A 16,398-nucleotide genomic window follows, 5' to 3' on the forward strand; every position below is an offset into this window, starting at 1 on the left:
CATTACGTCATGAGCAGTGCCTCTGATGCCAATGTTCCATAGCTTATCTAAGAAGATAGTTGCGTTCACACAGTCAAAGATTTCTCAAAGTCAAGGTATATACCTGCAACATGTTGTTTGTTATCGATGCCACTTACTGCCTCGTTAATTATCTGAGCGGATACTGTGTCAGTTAATTTACATTCTAAGAATGTCATTCTGATTTTCAAACCTTAGGTTGTGCTTACTGAGAAAATTTATAATTTTGTTATATATGACTTTTTCAACTATTTTGGAGAAGACAGGTAGTGTTAAGATTGGTCTGTAATTTTCAATTTTGCATTTTCAATCGTTTTAGTCACCTGTTTACTTTAATGTTAATTAACTTTTAAATTGTTTTGTAATAAAACCGTCCCAACACGATAAAGATGTTTATTTATTTACTGCTGACTGGCTTTGACCACTGTTTTGGTCATCACCAGACTGTTTACTCCATGGAAGTCTGCTGAAGCTGATGAAGAGCAGACACCACTCTAAAAGGCATATAACCACTGGTTATGTGTGTTCTAGAGTGGTGCCTACTCTTCACCAGCTTCAGCAGACTCCCATGTAGTAAGCAGTCTGATGACCAGAACAGTGGTGGAAACTACTCACCAGTAAATAAACAAACATCTTTATGTGGTTGGGACTGTTTTATTATACAAAAATTAACATTTGTTATAACCACTGACTTTCCAATAGAAACAAGGTAAAATATTACAAAAAATCATCTTTAACTTACTGAGTGTCACTTTCATGTGTCTGATAGCGTCATTTGCTTGATTTTTTGCTACACCATTTGTACCTTTCACGATTGTAACACAATCATTTGATGAGAAAGATTCACTATCTTGCGCATATGACTTCTCCACAGCAGAAAGAGGCAATGCAGGTTGAATGTGAGCAACAGCTATAAAGCTGTCTCAGATACTAGAAATGTTTTGTGCTATTCTGCGACCGTAACTGCCTCCATATATCAGAATCCACCCCATCTTGTATTTTTGATTCACCTCACTTCTTCCTATTGTTTTCTTATCAGAATAATTCTGCACAGATCAATTTATAAAAACTTAATGTCCTTTCACATATTGTCACGTGCAGGAGTGTGGCTGCTTTATGTTGCTGCTTACATGGGCAGATTAACAACTCATGGAAGAGTTTAAGATTAAACAGAACAACAAAACATTTCCTAAAATATTTGCCTCGGTAGCCAAGCAGTCAACATGACAGACACTCATGCAGGGAACCTGGGGTCAATTTCCAGGACTGCCAGGGATTTTTCCTTGGTGAGAGTACTGGACCAGGGTGCACTCAACCTCGTAATGCCAGTTGAGGAGCTAACTGATTGAGATGTACTGACTCCAAGATCAGAACGTTGACAATGGCTGAGAGTGTGGTGTGCTGATCCCATGCTCCTCCATACACATGCAATGATGAAAGACTGAGAATGACACAGTGATCAGTCAACTAGAGCATAGTCCTCAGGGCCTGATCATAGGGTTTCTTTTCTTTTCCTTCCTTTATGGTATTGTGTCTGATACTAGACAGTTACAAAATTGCTTGTTTGGTATTAATTTTATTTGACACTGTCTTTTTTCTGGGCATAAGCATTAACTAGTATTATTACTGAGATATGAAGCTGAAGACTGTTGCCTTTTGAGCTAGGAAGTGAAAAAAAAATTCAGTCAAGGCAATGGCTACAAAAGATCTCTCTGACAAACACTTTTCCTTGTGATTAATCTTTATAATTAAGATATTCAAGAACAGTGAAAAGTACATCCTCACCTTCCTGCTTCTATACCTTTCTTGATTTTTATCATTCCTGATTTCTCATCAAGTATAAATTTATCAGGCTGATGTCCATGCCAAAAGAACCTTTTATCAGGAAAGTCCCAATCATCCGCATCATCAACAAAGACTCTGCCAATTTCAGCTTCTGAAGTATGAACCTATTAACATAAAAGAAAAAAAGTGCAAGCATCCAGTAACTTTTAGTATTCTTCGTTGTTTGATGCCTCAATGTTCCATTATACTCTAACTAAAATGGTTTACAGTTTCAATCTGTGAAATTATGTAAACAAGAATAGAATGCAGGGTTAATACTTAAATGCTACTTTTATGCATCACAGTAGTCTCTACTCACACATGCTCTATGTGCACTTTTTAATGACTTTGCAACAACAACAACAAATGATGCTGTTTTGACTGGACTGTAACACACCTGACTGACATAAAACAGAGAAAGTTAGCAGAAACAGTTAATTTCCATCATGTTACTTCCTCCTGCGTTTTTGTATTTTATTTTTATATAAAAATCTTGGCTTGGTTCCATGAGAGATCAATTATGAACCGTATGAATGTTAAATGCTCAGGAGAAATATGCTCCAACCAGGACTTATAAAGGGCGATCAAAAACTTTCTGTTTGAAGGGCACTACTGCAGCATATATGCAACACAGTATAACTCTGATGTCAGTATGCATGCACTGACATGTAGGCAAGGGATTTGTGTCTTTCCGACAAGTATGCGGTAAATGTGAAAATGTGAACTATGGCGACGTTATTACCAAATTCATCCAAACAGGACCAATGTGCTATTATTCTTTTCTTGGCTGCTGGAGGATAAACACCAGCAGACATCCATTGGAGAACGAAGAATGTGTAAGGGGCAGAATGTCTGTTGAAAACGACCACTGTGGAATTGTGCACCAAGTTCCTGCAGTATTGGCTGCTATCTGGTCACCCACATTTTCAAACACACATGCTACCAGTTATGCTGCTGCATTTGCTACAGTTGCCACTGCAGCACGAGGGTGCTGCCATGAATGATTACACCACTGCCAATAAGATGCAAACATCCCCTCTCCAGAGCTCCAGTAGGGATATACTTAAGTTAAAACATTCATGCACTGATCCCATTTTGAGTGTTTGCCAGCTGAATAACATTTACAGACTTTCAGAGTGGCCAGGGCTCAACATCTTCTGAACAGACATTATATTGAAGAGTGAGAGATTTATAAATCTTTTATATCTGTATACACTTCTACATTCACATCTACTGTTAGCAACTGCCAATGCAAATACAGCAACAAAGTTATGAATTATTTTTACTGTTTGATATTACATCTAGAATAAATTAATATCTGAATCCTCTGTTCATGAAAAGAATCTGTTCCTCGGTTCTGAATCCACTAAAGAGTGACTTAGCATGCAAGGAAGTCATGACAGTTCCTTGCTGGATTGACCTGATAAAAGATGGTGATTGATTTGGGAGGCTTGCCTCACCATTATGGACAAAAATACGTAGACAGTTGGTGATGCAATTAGGGTGGACTGGTGCAAAACCTTTTCTGTGATAGTAAAGGATCTTGACATCAGCTTCGGTAGCATGCAATACATTACCCGGCTGGAATTAGGGTGCCATATGGTTTGCAGCCAGTGAATACCTCAGTACTGAATGCCGATCAAGCTGCAAACCAGATGGCTGTTTGTCTGAAGCACCTGATGCATTTCAATGTTGAAGGCAACATATTCCTTGACACACATTGCTGCAGGTAATGAAAGCTGGTACCACTGCTGGGAACTGAAGTTAAAAGTATGGCTGTCATCCATCATCCCCTGCACCCAACAAAGTTCAAGAGACAGCGCTCTGCTGGAAAGGTAATGCCCACTCTGTTTCTTGATTACCGGGCCCCTTGATTATTGATTACACGGAACCTGGTGTCTCCATCACTGGTGAACAGTACTATGCAATGGTGGAGAAATTATGGTGTTGCAATTAAGGCAAAACATTCAGAAGAACTGCAACAAGGGGTGCTGCTGCTTCATGACAACACATGTTCCAATATGGCAAGTGTCGTAACACAGAAGTTATGCCATCTCAAGTATGAGAGACTTGAGCATCTAAAGTTCTGATCTCTCCCCAAGCAATTATTTCACCTTTGATCCCTTAAAAAAAGGCCTTGAAGGGTCAACAATTCCTATCAGATGAGACTTGTATTGAGATAGTAGTGTGTTGCACTGAATCATTCAAGGCATGTATGTTACTGAGTGATGACTGGATGCTTCTGAGTGGTGGTTTGTTTGGAGACAGTGGAGGAGACTGTCAATGATATTGTTTGTGGACAAGGCCAGTGATGTATAAAAGAGAGCGAAATGCCTTGGAATTGTTATTGGTCTTGGGGTAGATATGTTTACCATTCTTGGAGTTTTGGAGATCAGCACGCATGAAGATGAGTTGGGATTTTGGGGATTATGTGAATCTCAGTCTGGAAAAAAAAAAGTTAAGCTGTAGACGGAAGTAGAAGAGCCATTCTTCATAATGAGTCCAGACCACAAAAATATCAATAGATATGTATCAAGGCATTGGGCACAGCTTTTGGAAAATGCCTCTTCCATGTGGCCCATGCAAAAGCTGACAGTGTCATCCTGTTTCCCAAAACTGTCAGTCTGATGTGTTTATGGTTTGGCCCAGAAGATAAGTTACATGTAAATATGGGAATGGAAAGTTTTTGGTGTAATATAAGTAGAGGAAGCTGTATGTTTAACTCACCACATAACTGAGGTGTTGAGTGATTGATAGGCACATAAACAAGACAAAAATGTTGCTAAGCTTTTGAATGAGCCTTCACACTAACAATGTACAAGCACAAGCATGTAATGAGAAGAATGGCTATATTTTACCATCCAGCTACATTGTGCTGGTACTGCAGCTTGATTGAAGTGAGAGGTCATACACAGAGAAGTGTGTGAGGGAAGAAAAGTGGGGAATGGGAAGGGAGGGTTAGAGGGAAAAGTGTTGCTGGTGGCTGGGAAGGAGGAACAGCAAGTACACAGTATTGGAATATGGCATCGGTGCGATCACTTTGGTGCAAGCAGGGTGAGTTGTCTTTGATGTACAATGACATGAAAGAGTGGACTAAGAGGGGAGATAGAACAGACAAAGAGACTGTGAGTATAATATAAGTGAAGTAGGGGACATACAGACAGGAGTGAAGTGGGACAAAAGTCACACTGTAAAATGTATTCTATGACTACATAATCCAGCCTCTTTTACTCATCCATAACAACATATACTCCAGGCTCATTACAGGAAAAACTCAACATTAAAGGCAAGGCCACATTGGGAAGTTCTCATCATTTTCCAGCACAGAGCACAGCATTTCACATAGGCATAACTGTGACAATGCTGACATGAATGGACAAAGGTAAATTATCCACTTTGGGGATGTCCATTACACAGTTGTTGAACATGGTCTACTGCATGACTCAAGAGATCTGAGTGTCTGCTATATTACATGGGCCATTTTATCATAAGTAGTCAATCTATTTTTTTAAAAAAATTATTCTTAGCCTCCCCTCCCACATATCCAACAGATTGTCTCTGTTTATTGTAAACTTTTTGTATTTTTCTGATCATTCTTTGCCATTTTCTCTTCATCTTATATATTTATATTCACCACTCACATTATTGCTCTATAATCTGTGAACTGATTTTGACACATTTGTGCTTGCTCATTAAGAGTCACAGTCCTTGATTTTAAATTCCCTGCTGTGCTTCTCCTCCAGTTACACAGCATTTGTGAGTCGAGCAGAGAGTGCTGCCTGTCCTTAGAGGAGTTGAAAGTGGTGCTGTGCTTGAAAAGGAGCACTCACTTTCTGACAGAAGCAACAAAAATTTGGCAGCAGATGTCTCTCTTGGTCTTATTGACACCCATCTATTCCAAGATAGTTAAAGTCTAATTTACTAGTTTTTATGAAATAAATTTGAAATTGTTTGCAGTTTTTATTTTCTATTTGTCTAATGGTTCACCAAATCTGCTTGATGACAACTGGACCCAGCTTTCTATACCCCATCCTAACTAGTTGTCCTGTTAAATTCTGATAAGTATTTAATCACTCTATAGGCCAGTTGCATGTTGGCAGCAGAGTGCAGTTGTATCAGTTTTGGTCAAATGTTTGGTAATATTCAACTACAGTTTAGACTTAATTGAAGAATTTGTCATTAATTGTTTGTCATTTGATTTACTACTGTAAGATGTGCTCTTTTCTAGAATGGCTGCATGGATGGTCCCTGACAGAAGCAGTAGGTCTATGACCTTACAGTACACACACAGCAGCTTACTGGCAGTGCCATAGATTACACCAATGCACTGTGGGAGGTGCTGAATCAGCTGGTAGTTTCTTCTGATCTTTCAGTGAAAGAGGTGAGAACAATCATATCCCATACTGAAGCCATGTTATAAGAAACAGTCCTTGTAGTTTCTTTCCTTGAAATGAATCACCCTTCGCCTTTGCAACTTAAGCACACTGAATCTAAATTGCTCCATAATAGCAACCATCTGAATGATTTTCATGGCATCACAGGGATTAGTTTTAAAAATAAAAGCCCAATCAAGATGCTGCAACTGCAGTGAAACATGTTTGGTTTTATTTATTTATTTATTTATTTATTCATCCGTGGAACAATAAATATTGTATGGATGTCGTCAGTTTACAACACATGAGCACACATTTACATTTACAATGAAACAGGTTTCTCATATTTTCAGAATTGTGTTTTGCTAAAGGCAGACCCTATCCAAAAACATACGTATTATTAAAGCAAACATGGGAAAAAGAAAAAAGAGCTTCAAGCCTAAGATGATTATTTCGACACCCTGCCAGGCATTTCCGAGCAAGCTCTACAAGAAACCACACCATGTGGTAAAAAGATGAAAAATAAAAGCCCACTGAAGATTCTGCAACTGCGGTGAAACATGTTTGGGTTATAAAACAAAATTGTGTTTCGCTAAAGGCGGACCCTATCCAAAAACATATGTATTATTAAAGCAAACACAGAAAAAAGAGCTTCAACCCCAAGATTAATATTTTGATGCCCTGCTAGGCATTTCTGAGCAAACTCTACCAAAAAACCACACCATGTGGTAAAAAGATGAAAAATAAAAGCCCACTGAAGATGCTGCAACTGCAGTGAAACATGTTTGGGTTAAAAAACAAAATTGTGTTTTGCTAAAGGCAGACCCTATCCAAAAACATATGTATAATAAAAGTACAGCTGTTGGTATTTACTGTCTTCAAGCCTTTCACCAGCTGCAGTCCCATTGCATCGTTGGGAGGACTGACTTGGCATACAGAAAAGCAAGGACAATACACTAACAGTGCAATGGGAATTCCACTGTTACAAGTAGAGGAGAGAGCAGATAGGTGGAAAGAGTAAATTGAATGTGTCTATGAGGGGGAGGACTTGTTAGATGATATGATAAAAGAAGATACATGAGTCGACAGGAAAGAGATAGGTGACCCAGTATTAGAATCATAATTTTTAAAAAAGCTTGGGATGACTTAATATCAAATAAGGCAAGAGGGTCCATCAGAATTTCTAAAATATTTGGCAGAAGTGGCAATAAAATAACTATTCATGTTGGTGTGCAGAGTGTACAAGTCTGGCGAAAGACCATAAGACTCTCTGAAAAATATCGTTCACACAATCCCAAAGACAGCAAAAGCCAACAACTGTGAAAATTATTGCACAGTCAGTTTAACAACTCATTCAAGTTGCTGAAAAATTGCAAAACAAAACCGTCGTTTGGTTAGGTGACTATCAGTTTGGCTTTATGAAAGGTATACATACAAGAGAGGCAGTTCTGACATTGTGGTTGATAATGGAAGCAAAACTGAAGAAAAATCAAGGCACATTCATAGGATATGTTGACCTGGAAAAAATGTAAAATGGTGCAAGATGTTCAAAATTCTGATAAAAGTAGGTATAAGCTATAAGGAAAGATGTTAATATACAATATGTACAAGAACTAAGATGGAACAATAAGACTGGAAGACCAAGAATGAAGTACTTGGATGAAAAAGGGAGTAAGACAAAGCTGTAGTCTTTCACACCTACTGTTCATTCTGTACAGCAAAGAAGCAATGATGGAAATAAAAGAAAGGAATTAAAATTCAGGTTGAAAGGATATCAGTGGTAAGATTTGCTGATGACATTGCTATTCTGTCACACTGAAGAAGAATTACAGGATCTGTTGGATGGAATGAATAGTCTAATGAGTACAAAATATGAATTAAGAGTAAATCAAAGAAAGATAAAAATAATGAGAACAGCATGAAATTTAACATCACATTTGAATGCCTTTTTTTTGTTTTGTTTTGAAAATAGCTTTTTCTTCTTAACACGTACTATTCAGCTTCCTCTACCAGCCTAAGCACTCGGCTTTATCAAAATCTGCTTTATTCCACACTTATACAACAGAGCACACAGGCTGTTTTTGCAAAATCCATGTCATGTGAATGTAGGGGTCTTTTAAAAACTCACTTTACGCTACTTAATTTACCAAAGGTGTTAGAGGTATTGTTGCGTTTTCTTGTAATTTGTTTAATGTGTGATGTGATAGAAGTAAGAGCAAGGATTTTTCTGTGTTATGGCATTCCTGGTATAAATGATTTCCTTGGCGCCTCTAGGCTGACAATTGGTGCGGTAGCTGATGGGAGCTACCATTAGCCACTGCGAAGTATGTCTATTTAGTTTGCATGAACAGTATTAAACTATGTTTGTTGATGATAGCTGTTATGTGAGTTGGTTACCAGTTTCCACCATTTTGTGGAATTAACTGTAGAAGACTAGACTTGTGTTAAATAGTAACTATGGAAGGTGATGGTGAATATAATATTCCTGTGCTGTGAGTGAAACAAGTGGTGACTGTAAAAGATGAGAAAAGCAGTAGTCCAATATCTTCAAAACAAAATCATCTCAATATTCAAAGCAAAATGCTGTTCCTGGTATTGACTGCTGGCATTCCGAAATGAGAGAGGCAAGCAATCATGTAGGGAAAGACTACTGTACAGGCAAATTCTCTTATGCTGATTTATCATATTTCAGTAATTTATTATATTATTCAGGAGATAAGAGCAAGTAAGAAGCTCCAGCTGTCGTACATGGATACCATAGCACCAGCCAGATACGTTAGAGATCCCACTGAAGTGTGTATCAAGTATAAGATAAAACTTTGAGATGGATTCAAAGTTCCAGTTTGCGCTGTTACATTTCAGAAAAAAGTAAGTGTATTGTGGGGTCACTTAGCCTTGATTGCTTGGCACTACTGAGAAAATGGGACTGCACTACACGAACGAAGAGATGGTTGAAGAGGAACTCAAGATGACATAGTTATGACACAATGTCATTACAACAGAGAGAAAATGAGCAGGTCACATTTGCCACCAACATTAAAAGTAAATAAAATGTGGGAAAATTTTTGCAAAGAACAAAGACAAGCAGGCAATAAAGTTGTTGCATGTCAAAATTTAAGATGTTGTTTTATAAGAAGTCTAATCTTGGGTGTGATAACCTTCACTGTGAGACCGGTTCAATATGTAAGGAGCTCCAACTGAAAATAAAGACTGCAGAAACTGAAGAATGCCAGGAAGCATGTAAAACTAACCTGTGCTTGTGTAAGGCCTGAGCAAAGAAGTTCCACAGCATCATGAACAAATACTCTGAAGATACTATATGAATTGTCTTTGACATACAACAAAATGGACCCCTGCGGAACCTCTCTATGGAAGAAGTCTTTTACACATGACAGGTATGTTTCTATAACCTGACTGTGGTGATACACAAACCAAAGCAAGGTGTTGGTGAAGTTTTTCGGCATACTTGGTGTGAAAGAGAAGGTAGGATAGGTGCAAATGAAATTGCATCTGCACTACAATATTTTCTCCTACATTATTTGGAATACAGGACTACAGATATTGGTAAGAAAGGTTTGAAACTTGAGCTTTTTTCAGACTCAAGCAACAGTCAGAACTAGAGTTCTATAATGCTCTGTATGCCAGTACATTTTATGGAATGGACTACAGTGTTCTCAGAACTAACCCACTATTTTCTTACTTGTGGATACAGTTTCATGCCACTGGATCATAGTTTCATGCCACTGGATCATATGTGCAGTAGAGTTGAGAAGGAATATCAGAAGAAAGGAGAGATCATATCGCCTTGTGAATATAGGAATATTCCAACAAAGTTTGGAAAGGTGCTGGTGTGGAGGAGATTGTGGCCAGATTTGATGTGCTGTGGAAACAATATATTTCCCTGGATCGGAATTTTGTTGTGATCTTTTGAAGAAGGATGTTCCTTTGTTCAAAACCATGAACATGCTACAATTATTCCCAAGATAAACCATATGAGTGCAGAAAAGAAGAAGGATGTAATGAAGCTAATACATTTCCATCTCATTGATAAGGATGCACCAAGCTTTAACAGTGACATACTCTCTGCAAGTGGTGAGGAATATGAAAATCACAGCAGCTCACAGAGAATTTATGAGGATGAAGAGTCCTCTGCAGCTGTGTATAAGAGAAAATTTTTTTAAAAACTTCAATGTAAAAAATAGACATTTAATATTCAAGTGTCATACTGATCTAGTTTGGGCACAAAGTGAGTTTTGAAAAAGAAAACTGTTTTTTTACTTCCAGCACTTGATAAATTATAAAAATTTTTATGTATATGCAAAGACTGTCTTAAAACGCATTCAGAATATTTGTTAATTAAAAAAAATTCTCTTTAAACTTGATTGTTAATTAAATAAATGTGTCTACCGCAAAATTTTATATTTTTAATAAAGCAAGTTCTACAAAAATGGTCCTCAAATGGGGATCACAAAAAAAAGGGATTATGCTACCTAGGCTGAAAATAACCAGTGATGGATGGAGCAAGGAGGCCATAAAAAGCAGACTAGCAGAGGTGAAAAAAGGCCTGGCCAAGAGAAGTCTACTAGTAACAAACGTTGGCCTGAATTCAGTGAAGAAATTTCTGAGAATGTATGTTTGGAGCACAGCATTGTATGGTAATGAATCGTGGACAATGAGAAAACTGGAACAGAAGAGAAGTGAAACATTTGCGATGTGGTCCTACAGAAGAATTTTGAAAATCAAGTGACCTGATAAGGTAAGGAATGAGGAGGTTCCCCACATCTTCTTTGTCAGTTATGTTATTGTAAATTCCTTACATTTGGTCCTGTTCTCAGGATATGTAAAGTTGCCAATGATCCCAGACACAGTTATTACATTAATTATATTTTAAATTGTGGATCAATGATTTCACTTGGAAGTTTATGTTTAGGATGGCAAATGGATTACCAGGTATCTTTGAGGCTGGTTTTATTCAGCATACTGACCTTGGACTGGGTCATTTTTAGGGCATATTGTGTCACCTGATGGTGTTAGCATTGACCAAGAATGTACTCAAGGTATTTATGCTTCTGATTTACCTAGAAATACTAAGGATATAGCCTGATTTATTGGAATAATATTTTTTTTACCAGTTTTATAGCAAATTTTGGCCAGGTGGCAAGCCCCACGAATGAAATTAGGAACAAGGGAAAAAATTCCAATGAAGTGAATCCTTCAGCATTTCAGTATTTCAAGGTTTAAAAATGCCTTGCCCAGTGTAACAGTCCTGGCAATTCCAGGTTTCTCCAAAGAGAATATACTGGAGACTGAAACATCTATGTCTGGTGTTGCTGGGCTATTGCTGCAGGAATATCACATAGTTAGGTTTCTTGTGGCTTATGCATCACAAACCTTATCGGACTTGGAGAGCAAGTATTCTGTTCATGAGTAGGGGGTGTTAGTGGTTCTCTTCAGTGAGTAAAAGTTCTGGACGTTTTTAGAACACTGTCCTTTCCATCCTGAAACTGATAATCAGGCCATTAGTTGAGTATCTGGGAGACCAAGGCGTACTGAGCATATTGCTACAAGAGCCACTTGTAACTTGACTTTCCAATTTACGGTTCAGCATATCATGCAATTAGAGAATATTGTGCTGGGTACCTTGAGCTGCACCTTTGTGGAGAGGAACAACCCCATTTAGTGAAGATTGTTCAGAACTCCTGGTTGACATAATCCACCTTATATTGGCAGACTTGCCCCTCTTATTTAAGAGTCTGATGATAGGTAAATATGCATATTCTAAGGTTAATCTGACTTAACTGAGGTGGGTGATTATATGGTTTGGTATCGATTGAAGAATAATGTGTTGTATTGGATTAGTCATGGAGACCAAGACTGCGAAATTATGATGCCCCATAATTTGATTCCTAAATTTGGTTCCCATTTAAATGTTATCTTGCGTGCCCTGTTGGCAGTAATCTGGGAGTGTTTAAGGGTAGGATGAAATTCAGGAGAATATTTTCTCTGGAAGGGGAGGGTCAAAGACATCAGCATGTTGGTCTAAGCATGTACACTTCATGGGATAAGTAGGTCAGTGACGAATACGTGCCGTTGTTTACTGGCATCTAATGTAGTGGATTCCACAAGGGAGAAGATTGATATTGATTTTGTGGGCCCTTCATGCTTTCAAAGCATGGTAACCAATTTACACAGGTTTGTGTTGATGCACTTCTGTTGATTAGCCCTGACACGGGAGGCCATGGTGAGTGGTACTATTCATTGCTTGCAGTCCATATTGAGTACTTCTGGTCCTCCACAGTTTCTGGTTTCTGACATTCCTATGGCATTTAAATCCAATCTGTTGCTCAGTTTCCAGTTTGGGATGGGTAAAGCACGTGTAAACACTACACCATATTTTCCCAATCCATCCTTCATTGAGTGGGTTAATCATACCTTAAGACTGGCGTTTATAGGTTGCCACCATAATGATTATTCTCTCTGGGATTAGTCCTAGCAGTGGCTTTCCATTGCCTTTATTACCCTTGTCCATGAGGTCCAAAAGTAAGCTCCTGTTGCTCTTATGTTTACTTTTAAGCCTAATTGTCCAAAGGCCAACTTGTGGAATATTAATGATTTCTTCCTGCACCAGATCAGTGTGATGCAAATCTAGAACTCCAGAGGAGCCATGGACAGTTTGAGATCCTCTTGTGTTCTTAAGCAGAGAAGGTACAATGTTGGGAGGTGGCTAACCTCCAGAGGATACATTTTGGATTCCCAACTCTGGTGTAGCTAGTGCACCTACTGACAAGAGTTGTGGGCAAGTTGCTGCTCCAGTTTAGGGGACATGTGGAGGACGTGAAATTTGTTATGCTGGTAAAAGTAAAGTTGTTTGGTATGACTGGCTGGAAGACTCCAAGAGGCAGGTTCCGCCTCCTGAATTAGAAATGTGTTTTCTATCCTTTGCACCCACAGACACCTTTCCTTCAGGAATTGTGAGCAATATGTGTTGTTTAAGTGTATCTGTAATGTGTGTGTGGTATGGTGTCATGTAGGTATTGGATGATAATGATAATGAGAGAAGGGAGAGGGTGAAACACAGTGCTGGCACATAGCCTGGTCCTCTTGAATAGCATCAAACAGTCTGCCAAGCTTGACATCCACTGGTGATCAGGGACTTTATGTTACACCCTCCTGTCTCCCATAGCTTAAAGGCAAAGAGAGAACTGTCAGCAATGCATGGTGTACCTGTATGGTCACCCATTCAAATACTGGTCACACTCAATGCTGTGTTCTGAGAGGAACTGGTGTATCCACTGCTGTACAGCTGTTGACTTTTACCGAGGTGACCATCTCGATCAGAAATCCTGAAGTGCAGAATCTATCCATCTCAAGCTAAGGCCTATTTGAATGAAAAATTGTTATCATTTTTGTTTGAACATTTATATTTACACTAATTGTAATCAGAAGGGGCAGTTTTGCTGTTTGAATTTGTTGCTGTAATTATGTCTCTATACTGTGTAAGTTTTGTTGTTTATGAATACTTGAGGTTGAGGAATGAGCCCAAGTCCCCCCCCCCTCCCCCCCCCCCCCCAAAGAGTTTTGCAGCAGGGAGCATGTGGCATTATTCAGCAAGCCTGCTGATTTTAAATAGCCTGATGAGTTGCGCCTCCAGTTAGGCAGTGCTCGCAAGTTGGGAAGAGCGGGCTGCGGGTATCCCTTGAGGAGTGGACAGTGATGCTTTGGAAAAGGATCAGTCTGTTTCTGGCAGGGGCAACAACAACTTGATGGTGTATGTCTCTCTTGGTCTTACCAGAGAAAGTAGCAACTACAATGAAGATGACTGGGGCGTGTTGTTTGTCTTCTAGATAATGTTGTCTAATGATCCACCACATCTACTTGACCACAACTGATTGCACCTGAACTAGCCTTGCATTCCCCATACTAACTAGTTGGTAACCCTTTAGGCTTGCTACAACACTGCTTTTGGGTAACCCTGTAAATCTGTTACAACATCACTTGCTAAAATGCTGTATTCTGGCTTTTAGTCACTACAATGTATTTTCCTTCTGCTTTGGCTCTCTTACTTCTTGTACAAGATGGGTCCCTCTTAACTTGCTTTATTAGTGATTTGGCTGTTTCTCCTATCTAAACACACTAAACCAATTCTCTCCAGTCCTGAAAACTGGAAGCATTGTTATCCACTTTGATATTTTTCTATATCATATACTGGGTGTTGCACCTCCTGGAGGCAATTTGTTATTATTATTTCTAACATACATAACATAAAAACACTAAATATGCATGTACATAGTGATTATAATTAAAGTTAAACTTTCAAACTGCTGTAGAAATAACACCACTGGTCAGAATGACGTCAAATTTCAACGGAATATTATCAGAGAAGGGGGAAAATGTATGACAGAAGAAAAATAAATAGTTACAAAATGTAGCAATAAATGGTGCTGTAAACATCATAATTTAATAGTGGTTGACTAAAAATGCCAAATGAATCATACAACATTGCCTAAGATGTATGTTTGACATTAAACAAACTGTGCTACTCAGTGTGCATGGCTGTACAGGTGTGATACTATTAGTTACGTAAGAACATCCACCATGGCAAGGCCATATCACATCAGATGGGAAAAATCGGTTTTTAATTGTCCTGAAGCCAAAAACCACATAAAAGCATCAATCACATCAGTTTTTAATTGTCCTGAGGCCAAAAACTGCATAAAAAGCATCAATAAAAATCAAATCGAATTATTAATTTCAGTGTGACTGGTGCAAAACATGTTCAATATGCTGTCCACCATTTTCTGCAACAAGTTGAAATTGAGAAAAAATGGTTCAAATGGCTCTGAGCACTATGGGACTTAACATCTGTAGTCATCAGTCCCCTAGAACTTAGAACTAATTAAACCTAACTAACCTAAGGACATCACACACATCCATGCCCGAGGCAGGATTCGAACCTGCGACCGTAGCGGCCACGCGGTTCCAGACTGAAGCGCCTTTAACCGCACGGCCACACCGGCCGGCGAAATTGAGAAACAGCATGCCCCACAACTGATCGAAGTGTTTCCAGGGTCACATTCAGAATGTTTTGTGCAATGTTTGCCTTCAATGCAGTTATGTTTGCAATCGGAACATTGAACTCAACATCTTTCAGATAGCTCCACAGTCAGAAGTCACACGGATTAAGATCAGGACAGCCAGGCTGTAGGAAAATGGCAGCTGCTAATTCTAGCATTTCCGAAATGGCACTTCAGCAGCTGCTTAACTGGTTTTGCAATTTGCGGACTTGCACCATCTTGCATAAAAATGATCCCATCCACACATCCACACTGTTGGAGAGCTGGAATGATATGGTTGTGCAAAAGACACTCATAGCACTTACCAGTGATGGTAACAAGACCAGAAACACTTGTATCTTCGAAAAAATATGGCCCTATGATAAATGATGCCATAAAACTGCACCACATAGTCACCTTTCCAGGCTGAATTGGTGCTGGTTGATTTACGTGTGGATTTTCCATTGGCCATATTCGACAATTCTGTCTATTGACATATCCTGTCAGACGGAAGTGGGCTTCGTCTGTCCACAAAATCTTCCAAGGCCAGTCGTTGTCCACTTCTATGCGAGCAAGAAATTCTAAGGCAAAGGTCTCTCTTGCTAGATGTTCAACAGGAAACAACTTGTATGCATGGGTAATTTTGAATGGACAGCAAAGAAGGATGTTTCATACCCATGCTCATGGGTATGTCCAATGTCCGGGCAATTGTCCATGCACTACATGGTTGCACACCACCACTCATCTCCTCCTGCATTGCTGTGGCCACTGCTTCCACTGACATCAAACCAATTCATTTCCTCCTCTACTAGGTTGCACACAAAAAGAACCAGACTTTTCGAATTTCAGAATCATTTTCTCCAGACTCATGGCACTCATCAGACCACCACCTTTTTTTCAAACCCTTCAGTATCTGGAACTTCTGCAGAGTGATGTCTGCATAGTCATCTTTCTTGTAATACCAATTTACAAGCAGAGTGCAATCCTACATTGAGACAGTCATGGCAAATGTTGCAGACATGAAACAAACTTCAATGGGTCATGCACATGACAGGTATTTTCACTTACATATTCTGCCACATACAGTGCCATGTATTGATCAGTTTTCACATTATTTTTTTTCTTCTGCC

At 39.0% G+C, this 16,398-nt stretch overlaps 1 protein-coding gene across 1 annotated transcript in view; it reads right to left on the reverse strand.

Moving 5' to 3' along the window:
• LOC126092653 (neural-cadherin-like) overlaps positions 1-16,398 on the reverse strand; it is a 314,704-nt gene that overhangs the window by 225,595 nt on the left and 72,711 nt on the right. Inside the window, exon 11 of the mRNA XM_049908375.1 lies at positions 1,804-1,967. Coding sequence (XP_049764332.1) covers positions 1,804-1,967 — 164 coding nt within the window. The remainder of the gene's footprint in view (positions 1-1,803; positions 1,968-16,398) is intronic.

Source organism: Schistocerca cancellata, chromosome 7 (assembly GCF_023864275.1).
Source record: "Schistocerca cancellata isolate TAMUIC-IGC-003103 chromosome 7, iqSchCanc2.1, whole genome shotgun sequence".
NCBI lineage: Eukaryota > Metazoa > Arthropoda > Insecta > Orthoptera > Acrididae > Schistocerca > Schistocerca cancellata.